Source organism: Chelmon rostratus, chromosome 16, assembly GCF_017976325.1.
Source record: "Chelmon rostratus isolate fCheRos1 chromosome 16, fCheRos1.pri, whole genome shotgun sequence".
In the NCBI taxonomy this organism is placed as follows: domain Eukaryota; kingdom Metazoa; phylum Chordata; class Actinopteri; order Chaetodontiformes; family Chaetodontidae; genus Chelmon; species Chelmon rostratus.
The window spans coordinates 293708-308669 of record NC_055673.1 but is presented as its reverse complement, the minus strand read 5'-3'; the positions used below and the strand labels follow the sequence as shown (position 1 = coordinate 308669).

The 14962-nt window shown below is 43.8% G+C and overlaps 1 protein-coding gene across 1 annotated transcript; it reads left to right on the top strand.

Moving 5' to 3' along the window:
- Window positions 1-1404: 1404 nt before the first annotated feature.
- LOC121619129 (gastrula zinc finger protein XlCGF57.1-like) lies at window positions 1405-6281 on the top strand. The gene is made up of 2 exons (XM_041954747.1): window positions 1405-1687; window positions 3147-6281. The coding sequence occupies exons 1-2, from the start codon at window positions 1459-1461 to the stop codon at window positions 4793-4795; spliced, it is 1878 nt and encodes a 625-aa protein (XP_041810681.1). The 5' UTR covers window positions 1405-1458; the 3' UTR covers window positions 4796-6281.
- The last annotated feature ends 8681 nt before the right edge of the window (window positions 6282-14962 follow it).

Sequence of the window (14962 nt, the reverse complement as noted above, 5' to 3'; positions counted from 1 at the left end):
ACAAGATTTAAAGTTTTTCAAGAAAAAGATTCATATTTAGAGAACGATGAGTTTCAGAAAACTTCAGTCTTCTAATAAACTTTGATTTATTCTTGAAATAAAATGTTTTCACATTTCTGAGAAGAAAGTTGTAATTTTATGACAAAAAAAGTTATTTGGTCGGAAATTTATGCTCCTCGTTCTGACTCTCCAGTTAGTCCAGCAGGTCCCAGAAACCGAAGGTGTCCGACTCTGGGACTCAACGGTCCAGAGCCGGTTTTAAAGGCAGCGTCCTGTGGGGTCCTCTGTCCCACAGGACGTAGTCCAGCCACCTGTCCGCCACATTGTTCTCCTTTTCATCATGAGGCTCTCAGCTGCTCCCAGGTCTGAGGTTTTCAGTCTCAGCTGAGGTCATTTCACCTGAAACATCACATCCAGACATTCAAGATCGTCTTTATCATCACTGAGCTGAGCACGTCAATGACATTTGTACTGCAACCCCCCCATGTTAGAAACAATAAGAAATATAAGAAAGTAATAATAAAATAAAATAAAGATACTAGAATAAACTAAACTAACATGCAGATGAAAATATACCAGAAATGAAAATATACTAAGGCAATAAGAATATACGAGAACAATAAACAGTAAAATATACCAGCAGCATAAAATATACTGTACTCAACAGCAGCTGAAAAAATATAATAAAATATTTATAGTGCAAAATGGCCATTTAGTTCAGCATGTGTGGACCTAAAAGTACACAGAGGTGCAGGTGATGGTGGAGGTGACGGTGCAGGTGGAGGTGACGGTGCAGGTGGAGGTGACGGTGCAGGTGGAGGTGACGGTGGAGGTGAAGGTGCAGGTGATGGTGGAGGTGCAGGTGAAGGTGTAAAGTGCGGTGTGCAGTGGCTCACAGTCTTCACAGTCTCACTCCAGTGGGGGGCTGCTGGGGGTGATAGCTCTGACAGCTCTGGGGAAGAAGCTGTCCCTCAGTCTGTTGGGGGTTTGGTTACAATGAAGAGCTTGTTGATGATTTACTTATATGCCGAAATTAAGTTCTGCTTCACAGCAGAACTTAATTTGTGTTTCCGGAGTTATTAATCTGTGTGGATCAGCAAGGAAACATCGAGCACACTGATTTTTAAATTGACTTTGGTTTAAAGTTCGTTCCTCGTGTAGCTTTGTAACATTTGCAGCTTCGTTCTCACAACAAACAAAGCAAAGAATTTAAATGCAAAATATACGTTAAAAAACGACAGAAACCCCGAAAAAACGCAAAAAAACGTTGAGTCAACGCAGTGTGTCCACGCGCCGCTCAACGTTGGCGCGCTCGCCACGTTCCCGTCGACGCAGCCAATGACGTGCCAGCTGAGCGGAGGAAACGTACGTCTGACGCGTAGACGCTGCTTTGGGGATCCCGGAAGCGTCCGCGCATTGTTTACATTTTCCCCTTTGTTCGCTGGAAATTCCGCCAAAATGTCCAAAAAACGGTCCAAAAGCACCGAGAGCCGGAACCTGCGGGCGCTGATCGACGAGCAGCTGACGGCGGCCGCTGAGGAGATCTTCTGGCTGCTGAAGGAGCGCAGACAGGCGGGTATGGAGGAGCTGAAGCAGCTGGTGGCGGAGCGGATCACCGCGGCCGTGGAACACATCTTCACCGAGTTTGAAGCGACCAGAGCGGCGGAGAGAGGACCAGAGGAGCCCGGTGAGAGTCTGAGAGCCGAACCTGGAGCCGACAGGCCAGGCTAGAGTCCGAATAGAAAGATTTAACCACAGACTGAAAACAGTCAGCAGATCCAGTAAAACGAGCTGCGTGTTCCAGAGCTTTCAGCCGCATTGTACGGTCTTCATCAGCGGGGGGAGGACCGTTAGTGCTGGCTAATAAGTGGACCAGTCACCACAGTAGTCTGTACTCTGCGGCAGTGAAGTATTCAGACCCTGAACTACAGTAAAAGTACTAATACCACATTGTAAAAATACTGTGGTACAAGTTAAAGTTCTGCAGTGAAAATAAAAGTAGTCAGCGCAGTAATGTGAGTTCAGTGTTCGAGGCAGGAGGACAAAAGCAACAACAAAAACATGTAAAAAAGAAATAATTCTATCACAGACAACTAAATGTATGATTTATAAGCAACAGCAGTACATATACAGTACAGTGCAGTAGCATCAAGCTAGGAAAGTACAGTATATGTGAAAGTATATAGTTATAGTAAGTGTACACCAGATTATTATATAGTGTGTTTTAATTATACTTTAAGTTATCTGTATTAATATAAATATTGATAGTGTATATATAATACACACACACACACATATTGCTGTAACATGAATCAGTGCAGTATAATACTGTAGTTTGGGAAATAAAGTACAGCACTCGATGAAATGTAGTTATATAGTATAACATTGTAAAGTACAGCAAGAGAGAACAGAATGAAGCCTCTTTCACGCACAGTTTCCAGTAAATTACTGGGTGAAACTTTCATGCACATCGTTTCCATCTTTCACACCTGCCGTGGCGATGCTGGATCGATGGGACTGACCAGCAGATGGCAGTAATGCAACACAGCTGCCATAAAGAAGGAGGAAAAGAAAAGGCTGGATGTTGAAGCAGTGGAAGATGTCCTTTATTTGTGTCCATATTCTTCTAATATGTTTGATATTCAGCAGGTTTGCAGGAGCAGTGCTTCTTCATGATCTGCTTGAGTCAGATGCACATTAGATACATTAAAAGAAAAATGTTGTGTCATCAGTGGAGTCCTGTGATTGGTTCGCTCGCTCCACGTGAAAGCGTCCGTTGGCAGATGGACGTAACCCTTTACGTACGTGTCCCTGCAGCGTTACCGCTTGTCTCGTCCAGTGCCAGTACAGCGCCTACTACTGATGGCAGCAACAGCTGCAGCGAAGCAGTCGTTAGCAACGAGAAGTCTTTGTTCTCCCTTCAACAATGCTCATAACATAAAAAGAGAGAATCTAAGACATAAGAGGGAAATATATGAGACTAATCATTTATCTCATGGAGGCCTCAAACCACACGATTAAAGCTGCTGTAAGAACATTTTCATACTCAACAGAAGAAGAAGAGGATTTCATTAAACATTGAACTGTTCCAGTCTAAGACGTGGTTTATTTAAATCGAGTTTGGTGTTTCGTGTCTTTCTCTGCAGAGCTGTGTCTGTCCGTTGGCGTCAGGAGTCTCTCTGCTGACAAACATCTGAGGCAGAACGTCTCTGTGGACGACCAACTGAAGGAACATCTGCCCGGCACTTCCTCCAGACCAGAGGACGCTACCGACCACCACGCCGCCTCTTCAGATGATCCAGCTGGTGAGGAGGAAGAGGACGAAAACGACGAAGAGGCGACAGCTCACTGCTGCAGAGTGTGCGGGAAATCCTTCGACAGGAAAGGCTTTCTGATGAAACACGTGGAGAAACACTTGAAGGAGGGGGAGTGTCTCTGCGGTCTGTGTGGCGAGCGTTTGGAGTCCAGTGACAGTTTGAGGCTGCACCTTCAAACACACCGCGACACCAGCAGGACCTGTGACATCTGCGGCAAGAAGTTCCCCTCGATCCGAGCTCAGGAGACGCACCTGAGGCTGCACACTGGAGAGAAACCCTTCAGCTGCCACGTCTGTGGCAAAGTCTTCAACCAAAAGGGAAATATGGTGACACACATGAGGATCCACACGGCAGAGAAACCGTTCAGGTGCACCATCTGCCACAAAGAGTTCAGCCACACCGGCTCTCTGGAGCGACACATGAAGGCCCACGACGGGCAGACGCCGTTCAGCTGCAAAGTCTGCGGGAAAGGCTTCAGCAAGAGCGCTGAGCTGAGGCGGCACATCCGGAGCCATGAGTCCGACAACACGGCAGTGGTCAGCAGGCGCAGGAAACCGAGTCTGACTCCTTCACATTGCTGCAAGGTCTGTGGGAATGCCTTTCACAATAAAGGTAACTTTGTGCGGCACGCAGAGACTCATTTCAACGATCCTGAATGTCGCTGTGGCGTCTGCGGAGAGCGGTCCGAGTCCTCCGAGAGTCTGCAGCTTCACATCCAGGGCCACAGAGAGACCAGCAGGATCTGTGACATCTGTGGCATCAGCTTCAGGGACATGGAGATCCACATGAGGACGCACACCGGCCAGAAACCCTTCAGCTGCAAAGACTGCGGCAAGGACTTCCCTAGGAAAGGCTCTCTGGAGAGACACATGAAGTTGCATGCCGGCGAGAGGCCGTACATCTGCGAGTTCTGCGGGAAGACTTTCATAGAAAACACCGTCCTAAAGAGACACATCAAGAGCCACACGGGAGGGAAGCCGAGGATTTATTCCTGCGATGACTGTGGCAAGAAGTTCACCATGAGTCAGCATCTGGATGTGCACAAGAGGATCCACACTGGGGAGAAACCGTACACCTGCAGGGTCTGCGGGAAAAACTTCCGGCAGATCGGTAACCTGGACTCCCACATGAGGATCCACACGGGCGAGAAGCCGTTCATCTGCAGCCTCTGTGGAAAGAGGTTCCGCCAGAAGATCTCGCTGGAGACGCACGAGAGGTTCCACAAGAAGGAGAAATCGTTCAGCTGCCAGCTCTGCAGCAAGGGCTTCGTCCAGAAGATCGACCTGAAGAGACACATGTTCACGCACACCGGGGAGAAACCGTACAGCTGCCGGGTCTGCGGGAAGAGGTACCAGGAGAAACGCTCGGTGGACTCGCACATGAAGGTCCACACCGGAGAGCGAGCCACGAAAGATTCAGCTGTGACGCCAAACCTGAAATGCCAGGAAGGAGTTCACACTGATTTCATCCAGCTGTGACTGTGCAGAGAAACTGAAATCATTCAGTCTGTAACATCTGTGAGACGTCAGCAGTCACACAGTCAGGCTCAGGTCCGTCCCTCCGGCTCAGAGAGTTTTACTACACAAATAAAAGTCTTTTTTCATGTTAAATAGTCCCAGGACATAGTTAATTTCTGCTGAAGGAACTTTTCCAGGTGTCCCAGATTTTTAGGAACTTCGGTTCTTATAGATTTAGATCCAGGTCCCCAGCAAGTCCCTGCTCTGGAAGTAGGTGTCCGGGTGAAGTCTGCAAAGGGGACGTTTAGTTCCTGTAGCTCCTTCATCTGCATTTCACTGCAAGACCTTAATAAAACAGCATTTCCAAGTTCTAGGTACTCTTGTGTTTAAGAAGTTAGAGATATTCAGCTCAGCAAACTCCACCCTGAAAGTTCCTGAACCCCCCCACAGTCCTGACCCTGGAGCTTGTTCCATGTGGAATATGTAACATTGATCTCTTGGTTCAAACGACAGCTTTTTGTCTGAATAAAATGAATGTGTTTTTACAGTTCTGGATCCAGGGAGTCGACCACACCGTGATGCAGTATGGTGAGGTCATACGGAGAGGCGTGTCTTAGCTGTCCTGTCATTCTCACACAGTGAAATCCAGTCACAACCAGTTTCCAACAAGCAGACACCCGAAATGCTTCTGATCGTTCTGACTGTCTGAATCTCCTTCATGTCAGAAATCGCAGTGATTTAATAGAGATGAAGCAGTTTTCTACTACATCAGTGTTCCTCACAGCTGAATTCAGACTCTTCACTGGTCCAAAGATTTGTGCCTGAACCCAAAAAGACCCAGAAACGGCTCATATTTGTGCTTTTTGATTGTTTTGATGAATTGTCTTTCTGTTTGCTGTGAACCTGTGGACGCACTGAGAAGTGTCACCGTTGTCCTGAATTAAAGCCTCAGCAGCAGAATAAAGTTTTAAAATCCATCAGTGATGCAGCCTGAGAGAGAACAAACAGTCGTCTTCCTTTATATCGTTCGAACGGTTTTTCAGCAGTCACATGACTAATGTGATAAATGTCACGTGATAACGTGATTAACATAAAGGTCCCGTCAACACACGGGTGAAGACAGAAATGTAACGTATTCAGTGAGAACAGGAAGAAAACCAGAACAGATGCTGGTTCTGGTTTTGGTTCTTCTGGTCAAATTAAGGGACCTTCCTGTGCTGGACTAAGAAAGCAGTCTGAATGTACAAACGGTCCGTTCATTATTATTTGATCCCTTTATGTTTCTGACTGAAGTTTGGTTTCATTGTTTGTTTAAAATCTCAGTGTTTCATTTAGTAAAGCAGAAATTATTGAATCAATCGAACAATTATTAGGTACAAAGATCTGAATCATAAATGAATCAATGTTTCTGTTATTAAACCTGAAAATGAGTCAGAACTCAGATAAAGAACAGAAATGTTTGTTTGTTTTCTGTTGATGTGAACAAATATTAATAAAAATATTTCAGATTTTATTTTGACTTTCTAATAAACTCTTTTGATTCTGCTTCGGCGAGCCAGTTAATTCAAAAAGTTTTCACCCGTTTTTCCAGCGATAACATCAGAAATATTCTCTCTGGTTCTCTGATGAACAACTGCAAGCAGGGAACGTGTTGCACAGCCTCTCCAGCAGGTGTCGCCTGTGAGTAACTACGTCACAGAAGAACTTAAGTGAGTTCCCGACAGAAAGACCAAAAAGGCGGGAACTGTAGAAGTGCGGATCAGCAAGGAAAAGCAAAGAAATTCTTAAAAAGGTGGAATTAATAAAAGAAAACTGCAAGTAGGTCTCTGCAGTAACGACATGACACGACGACTCAAAATGGTTTGTTTAGGCAGCAAAAGTACTCGGTGAGGGTCAGCAAAAGACCTCGGGGTGGGGGGGATATTAAGGGAAGCTCTTCAGTCCAGTTGAAGTCCACATTTAGGAGAACACCTTTGGGTCCATCTGTCACAGCTAATCAGGAAGTGATGCACAGGGAGAAAGTGTGAATGTGAAGGAAGCAGTTCATTCAATGTGTTTCTCTCTTTGAAACATGTTCAGGATGCGGTGCAGGACTGAATCCAGCTGTGAAACCACAAGAAGACCCCCCTGTCCGTCATCTTATCCACCTTGAGCACCAACGTCTGTTCTGTGCACTACAGTGGAAGAAAAAATTCAAAGATCTGTTGACCTTCTCTGAGGCTTTTTCTGACCTGTGGACACTGAGGCGGGCTGAGAGGGACACACCTTCCTTATGATGATCAAATCTACTGAAGACTGCAGGTGAGCTGCTGAGTCTGTTCTCAGCTGACTGGCTCAGGTCGAGACAAACAGGTGATGCTGGCCGTTCAGAACAACACTGACTCCTGCCTTTCTCGAGGAAATGGGCGACTCACCTTTAAGAAGCAGAAGGAACAAACTGAAGCTCCACTACTGCTTTAAATAAGACAAGATAGACTTTATTCATCCCCAGCTCAGGAGATTCAGTTGTTACAGCTGCAGGTAATGAAAAAAAAAAGCAATACAAATAGAGAAATACAAAATAAAAGTGGACTACAAGTATGTTCAATTATACAAAAGGTGTTATGGCTCGGGTTCTAAGCTGGACCCAAAAATCAGGAGACGCAGAGGCAGTTAATCTATGTCTTTATTGTCTCACCAGAGACACAGAAAAAAGGTGCACCAAAAAATCAAACAACAAAGAAATCTCTGCAGGCTGCAGCTGCTGGAGGCTGGCTGAAGATCTTAGAGAGGTGTGTCGGCGAGGCACCTATCTGAAGAAACACAAAAGCAAAAATGATCAGAACAGGAAGAACTTTCAGAGAACTTTGACAAAGCCACCTGAACCTGGCACAACCGAATGAGACGGAATGATCTGGCAGAGTAGTGGAGGAAGAGCCGGTCTTTATGGAGAGGTGAATTGGCTGCACACAGCCAGAAAGTAGGTCAGCCACGCCCCTCAGCCACAATCTGCAGTGCTGGAGAGAGAAACAGAGGCCCAGGGTGCCGACACCCTCCAAACAAACAGAAGCTAAACTTAGTAAACTTTTTCACTTGTGGGCCACAAAGGGTTCTAAAATTTGACTGGGGGGCCGGACCAGGAGCAGATGGATGGAGTGTTTTGCTAATCCACCTCATAAGAGAAAATAAAACATCATGAGATATGTAGCAAACATGTGCTTTAATTTCAACTGAAAATGAACAAAAGCATTTCAACTAAATATCTTTGAAGTCCCACAGAACTGAGCGATTTATTGAAATGACTCTTAAAACACTGAAAAATAAATGAATAAAATATTTTTTATTATTTAAAGCACTGAAAGTTGTGTTATCCTTCAGGACATCATCATCATCAGTCTCCTCCTGACTGTCTTTATTTAACAAACGGTAGGAGATGCAGGTCTACTGTCCTCTCCTTCTATTCAATCATCCCTAAAGCCAAAACTCAACAACGAGCAGCACGAGGACGAACAGTGACAACGAGCCAGAATGTGGAGCGCGTTATATTTGATCGAGTTATATTTGATCGAGTTATATTTGATCAGTTATATTTGATCGAGTTATATTTGATCGGGTTATATTTGATCGAGTTATATTTGAGAACGCACGTGCACCTGAGCGCCACATGTGTGCATCCCTGAACAGACAGGACATGTAACATGTCAGGCTGATTGAAGAAATTATTTTCAGATGCATTTTTTACAGAACACAATGGAGAAACGTCCTTTTAATTTCAGGGGAACAGTGTTGTTGGTCTCCCTTTTTATCCAGCGCATCAGAGTCTGGAGTCAGTTTTCTTGCTGTATCATCGTCTTTAAACACCCCCACAGTCTCTTGGCATATCAGGCAGACAGCAGCTGATCTGAGTTCAGTAAACATATTTAGTTGTCCTCTCCTGATTAAAAACTGGACATTCTCTGTCCACTTTTCTTTTCTTAGCTGCGCTCATCTTTACAGAAGGGCTGAGGGTCGAAGAGTAAAGCGCAAACATGGAGTAATACGCCGCACCTCAACTCAGCTCAATGTATCTAGTGCGCCATCTATTGGGAAAAAGGCAGAATTGCAGGGAAAATAAAACATTAACAAGGTTTATTGATATAATTTCTTCAAGTTAAAATTTGGCCCTGGGGCCGTAGTTTGCCCATGCCTGTACTTTAGAGGCACACATGGGAACCAAGGGGAGACAGACAGGGAGGATGACATGCGACAAAAGGACATGAAATCATTTTTGAGCTCTTCTCGATCTGTGTCTCTATTATCTCTGGGAGCAGGCAGCTCGTTAATATTTGAGCATGAAGCAGACAACGTGTTGGTGACACAGCTGAACGGGGGTGGGGAGTAACTTGTTACAAGTAAAAATGAGTAAAAAAGCAGGTGTTTTATTTTTTTTTTTAGAAAAGACAACTTCATGACCATTCTTTTTTAGTTCCTGTTTAACACTGTATTTTCACTTTTTCCTGAAATATTTTGGGGTCAATAATCTACTTTTAACGTCACTACATTTGCTATTTGCATGCAGTCATGCAGGAGAGCTTTAAAAAGTCTCCCTTGCTGTACAGAGAGACATGTGAAGGCAGAGTTAAATGTGTAAAAGGCTCCACAGCCACTTAACTCCATGTTGTTAACAAGTGAAGTGTGTGGAAACATTTTTTCACCCTTAAACAAACACGTCGAATTAAAAACGAGGCTTCATGTTTGCTGTTTTTAATGCATTGAGGAGTCCTTTGGTTTAAACGTAAACATTTTTGTTTGACTTTGTTGCTATAGCAACAACATCAAAGCAGATGTTGTTATGACATCGTTGCTTTGATGTTGTTGCTATAGCGACAACATCAAAGCAGATGTTGTTATGACATCATAGCTTTGATGTAGCTTTGATGTTGTTGCTATACCGACAACATCAAAGCCATCATCAAAGCCAAAAGGCAATACAGAATTCTATAGATACTGACCTGCCTGCAGCAGCATTTCATTTCAGTACAGACAGCAGACAGAGTTAGACAGTGAGACATTGAGGAGAGAAACCTAAAAACACCGTTACACTTGCAGTTATTACTAGAAACTTGAATGATGGAACCAATACAAATCCAGCGTTTTATGGTGGTAAGCACCACATTGCCTAAATGTGTCAGACACAAGGCAGAGAGACATGTTGACAGAGACAGTAGCTGTGAAGAAACCCAGCAGCTTCAGAGAGACATGAGTCCTCTGGTCAATGAAGCTAACTGTCTCCTCTCCCAGGAAGAACAGATCTGGGAGAACCAACAGGTCATGGTAACACATGACAACGTTTGGAGCGAAGAGACGCTCGTCAACATGGAAAGACAAAGACTGATCAGAGAGAGAGAGGCCTTTCAAAGAGAGCGTGCTCAAATGGCCGAGGTCAGGAAAACCTTCTGCTTGAAGATGGAGAAAATAGAAAATGAAAGAAAAGCCTTGAAGAAAGAACTCAAGGCACAACGAAGGAGAAGGAAGGCCCTTACAGCAGAAAGAAATGCCCTGTGTGAGGAAAGAAAGGCCCTCAACATAGAAAAGGAAGAGATGGCCATGCTGAGAAAGGCTTACACTCAGGAAAAGTCAGACATAGAGAGCACGAGGAAGGCTCTCCAGTTGGAAAGAGAGAACATGAACAAAGAAAGAGAGACATTCGAGAAAGAACAGAAGCTTCAGAGTTTGAAAAGGACAACCTTTCAAACTGAAGAAGATGCCATGAATAACACCAGAGTTATGTTCCAAATAGAAAAGAAAGAGATGGCAATGATGAGGAAGGCCTACATCCAAGAAAAGACAGGCATCCAGAAGATGAGGGAGGCCTTCCAGCTGGAGAAGGAGGACATGGAAAAAGAAAGAGAAGCCTTCAGCAAAGAACTGACGCTTCAGAATATGAGGAGGAAAAACTTTCAAGCTGAACAAGTGTCCATGATTGGTGACAGAAAGGCCCTCAAGATGGAAAAGGAAGAGATGGCCATGCTGAGTAAGGCTTACACTCAAGATCAGTCAGACATAGAGAAGATGAGGGAGGCTCTCCAGAAGGAGAAGGAGCACATAGAAAAAGAAAGAGAAGCCTACAAGACAGAACTGAGGGTTCAGAACATGACAAGGAACGCCTTTAACATTGAAGAAGATGCCATGATTGATGACAGAAAGATGTTCAAGATAGAAAGGGAAGAGATGGCAATGATGAGGAAGGCTTTCATTAAGGAGAAGGCAGGCATCCAGAAGATGAGGGAGGCTTTCCAGAAGGAGAAGGAGGACATGGAAAAAGAAAGAGAAGCCTACAAGAAAGAACCGGAACGAAAAAAAGGAATAGGAGAAAGGCTTTTAGCGCTGTTGAGGAGGAGAAGATGAGGGAGGCTTTCCAGTTGGAGAAGGAGCACATGGAAAAAGAAAGAGAAGCCTTCAGCAAAGAACTGATGCTTCAGAATATGAGGAGGAAAAACTTTCAAGCTGAACAAGTGTCCATGATTGATGACAGAAAGACTAACTGACATGGGAGGACAGGGACAGCAGGCCGCCAGCAGGGCGGCGCCTCGCTTACATAGAAGAGAAACAAATGAAAACAGGAGGGGGGAAAGCTAATCTCAGACTAACCCATGGGGGGGGGGCTGTAACACAGCTTGGGGGGGTGGGGGGTCACAGCACAGTCGCTCGAGGGAGGGCTGCAGCAAAAAGAAAGACAAACCTTCAGCAAAGAATCAGGAATCAGGAAGCGTTTGTTGTCATTAAACAAGTTATTGCAGTGCAGCAGCAGCATTACACACAGTGAAATAAGTGAAAATAAGACTATAAAGAACAAAATATACAAAATAAAATATTAAAATAGCGAGCAGTAAAAAGATTATATACATAATAATAAAATAGCAAAATAGTGAACAGAAGTAAAAGTATTGCACAAAAAAGAATATCAAATGAATATCAAAGAAGGCGCTGAGTTAAGGGTGAGGGTGAATGTCCCAGAAGGGGGGGGGGGGGGGGAGAAGAAGCCAGATTTAAGCAAGATAAGTTGAATCTCTCCCTTGCAGCTGAAAAGCAAGCCAGCCTCCAGCAGCGTGAAACTGAGGAACATGATGCTGCAGTGAAGCATGCAGAACAGATGAATATGAGGGACAAACAATACCAGCAGCATGCTCAGCATGAACTCCAGAAGCTTTCAGAGAAGCTAAGAAGGAAACAGCGTCAGCAAGCCCAGCTCGGCCGTGAAGAAAGTGACGAGGTCACCCTGGGGCCGACCTGCCTCCCAGCAGCCTTCAAAACAGTTCAAGACACCTCAGCTGCAAAGGATGCAACGAGTGGACCCAAAAAGGTCACCCGCCTGCCACCTATTGCTGAAGCAGTTAAAGTCCCTGCTCTGGACGATTGCAATTACCACTCTGCAGATACCAGTGATGGACAGCTTAGATTTTTCAGACCTCAGCCTCCAAATTACAAGCGTGGGGATTCACTGAAACTGAAAAAAAACAGAAGATTACGAAACCAGGATTGTCAGACAGACCCACATGGAGGAACATGATGCTGCAGTAAAGAATTCAGAGCAGAATGCTGTGAGGGACAAACAATTCCAGCAGCATGTTGAGCATGGACTCCTCTGCATCGGTTGTCTCTAAGCCCCAGTGGGCCTCTGCAGAGCGACCACACACCCACCTCCAGTGCATCTAAAATGCAGACAAGCAGAGGTCCAAAGACAGAAAAAAGGCAAAGACAATCCCTTTTCTAGAACACCATGTAGGCTCAGTGGTTAGCACAGGTGCCACGCAGTCAGGTTCTGGCTCAGGCCAGACCTTTCTGTGAGGAGTTTTCATATTCTCCTCATGTGTGTGTGGGTTTACTCTGGGTGCTCCAGTTTTCCCCAAATAACAAAAAAATCCAAAAATATGAAGGGCGGGCGGGTTCTCCTTTACCCATCTTCAACTGACGCTTCAGAAAATGACAAAGAAAGAAGATGACAGAGAGGTGTTGAAGATAGAAAAGGAAGAGATGGCAATGATGAGGAAGGCTTCCATTAAGGAAAAGACAGGCATCCAGTGGAGGCTTTCAATAAGACCATTAAACCCAGTGTTCCCAGTGTCGACATGTCACAGAATTCATCTCCCAGCTTGGTTTTTCATTGGACCCTGCAGGGATGAACACGGCGCCTGCAGCTGCACCAAGAAACAGAAACATCAAAGCTGCAGAGACGGAAATCTGAACTTTAATAAACATTCATTTTCTTTTTTTCACTTAAATATACGTCCACCTTTTAACGTCACTGTGTTTTCATTTTATTGCACCTGTTAAAAAAATAAAGATTTGTGTTGTTGTGCATTGATGTAAGTCTCGCAATATTTTGAGTCCTTAGAAACGCTCAGAAACTATTTTCAGACAATTAGAGGAATTTTTCAGCAACAAGCCATCAGAAAGTCTTCTCTGATACAACATATATTTCCATTATTGATATCTAGAACTGCACAGAGCTGCAACATGAAGAACTGCCTGTCAGTGACTGGAACAGTTGTGTGAGCACGACCGATAAGTCAGTCAGTCGCTTCAGTGCGTCAGTGTGGTGTGTGATGATGCATTTTCCATTTCCCGTCGACTGCAGCTCACCTACCTGTTGGTCCACAGTAATCCCGTCATCACACATTTCACATGCGCTGCAGGGCCGTTTCATGACGTTTCTGGACTTTGTTCAAATCAGAAGTGATATTGATGCATGTGCATCCTTTCTGTTGATGTTCGCTCACAGTGGAACGCCCACACTGTGACACGTTAGACGGTTTGCAGATGATGAATCTGAATGGCTTTGATGATCCTCTAACTTTTCCTCAAGCGCTTCAATGAGACGCTCATCTGTGGTTTTCATGAAATATCTTGACGACTGCTGGATTGTTTTCCATTAAATTTTAGACCAGTTTTTATGTTCCTTCAGCGTGAATTGTAGCCTCTTTGGTGATCCCATAACTTTTCATGTAGCTCCATCATCTGCACATTTTCTCAGGGACGTATTCTGCAAAAGCCACGAATGGTTTTGATTTTGAAATGTGGATTAAACTCTTTTAACAATTAGTATGTATTTATAATCTAAGCACATATAAAGAGATGAAATAATAAAGACTTGTCTGAAATATTTGTTTGTTTGTTTGTTTATTAGGATCCTCCATTAGATACCACAATATGCAGTAGCTATTCTTCCTGGGGTCCTCATGTTACATTCTCAAATAATATTTTCATCTTAAACATAAAATTACAGACAATACACTCCATACATTCATACGAACAATCATTTCATACAAGTAGCTGTTATTTAATTCTTGATTTCATGGAAGTAAACAGCACTAGGAAAAAAGGAAAGAAAGGTATAAACAAAAAGCAAAACTCTCCGCTCACACGATAACTCAACTAATCAGAAAAGCTCATGTCAGCAGTGCGAGGAACAACAGTTCCTTCAAGGTATCCCATATGTAAATAAGTACATTTTTAACCTTTTTTTAAAGCAGCTCCTATTACTACTTGAAATTAAAAACTTGGTAATAAGTTCCATGCCCGCATTGCCCTATTGTGCACCGTTGCTTTTATCAAATTTGTTCTGCATTGAGGCAGCCTCCCCTCTAATACCTGCCTAGTACAATACTGATGTCGATCAGAAAAGAATGTCAATTTATTAGAGAGTACCTCAGGGATTTTATACACAATAACATTCTTTATGAAAGAACTGTTAGATAACTCCTCACCCATTTATTTGCAGAGTCTTCAAATCCATAACACCTTAACTTAACTTAACACCTTAACGACCCCCAAATCCATAACACCTTAACTTATTCAACAGGAGGGAATGATCCAACACATCAAAGGCTGCACTAAAATCTAGTAATACAGTACCGATTAATTTTTTCATCTCTATCTCTCTCAACCAGTCATCCGTCATTTGTGTTAGTGCTGTCGTTGTAGAGTGCCCCTTTTTGTATGCATGCTGAAATATCGTGTTTAAGTTGTTATTACAGAAATACTCTTGGATTTGTTCATATACAATCCTCTCCATGATTTTACTCAAGGTAGGCAATAAGCTTATTGGTCGACTGTTTTTCCCAGAGAATATTTCCTTAGTATTTTTGGGTAGTGGAATAATCTTAGCAGTTTTCCACTTTGAAGGACAGATACTTTTTTTAAAACTTAAGTTAATAATATAAGCAATAG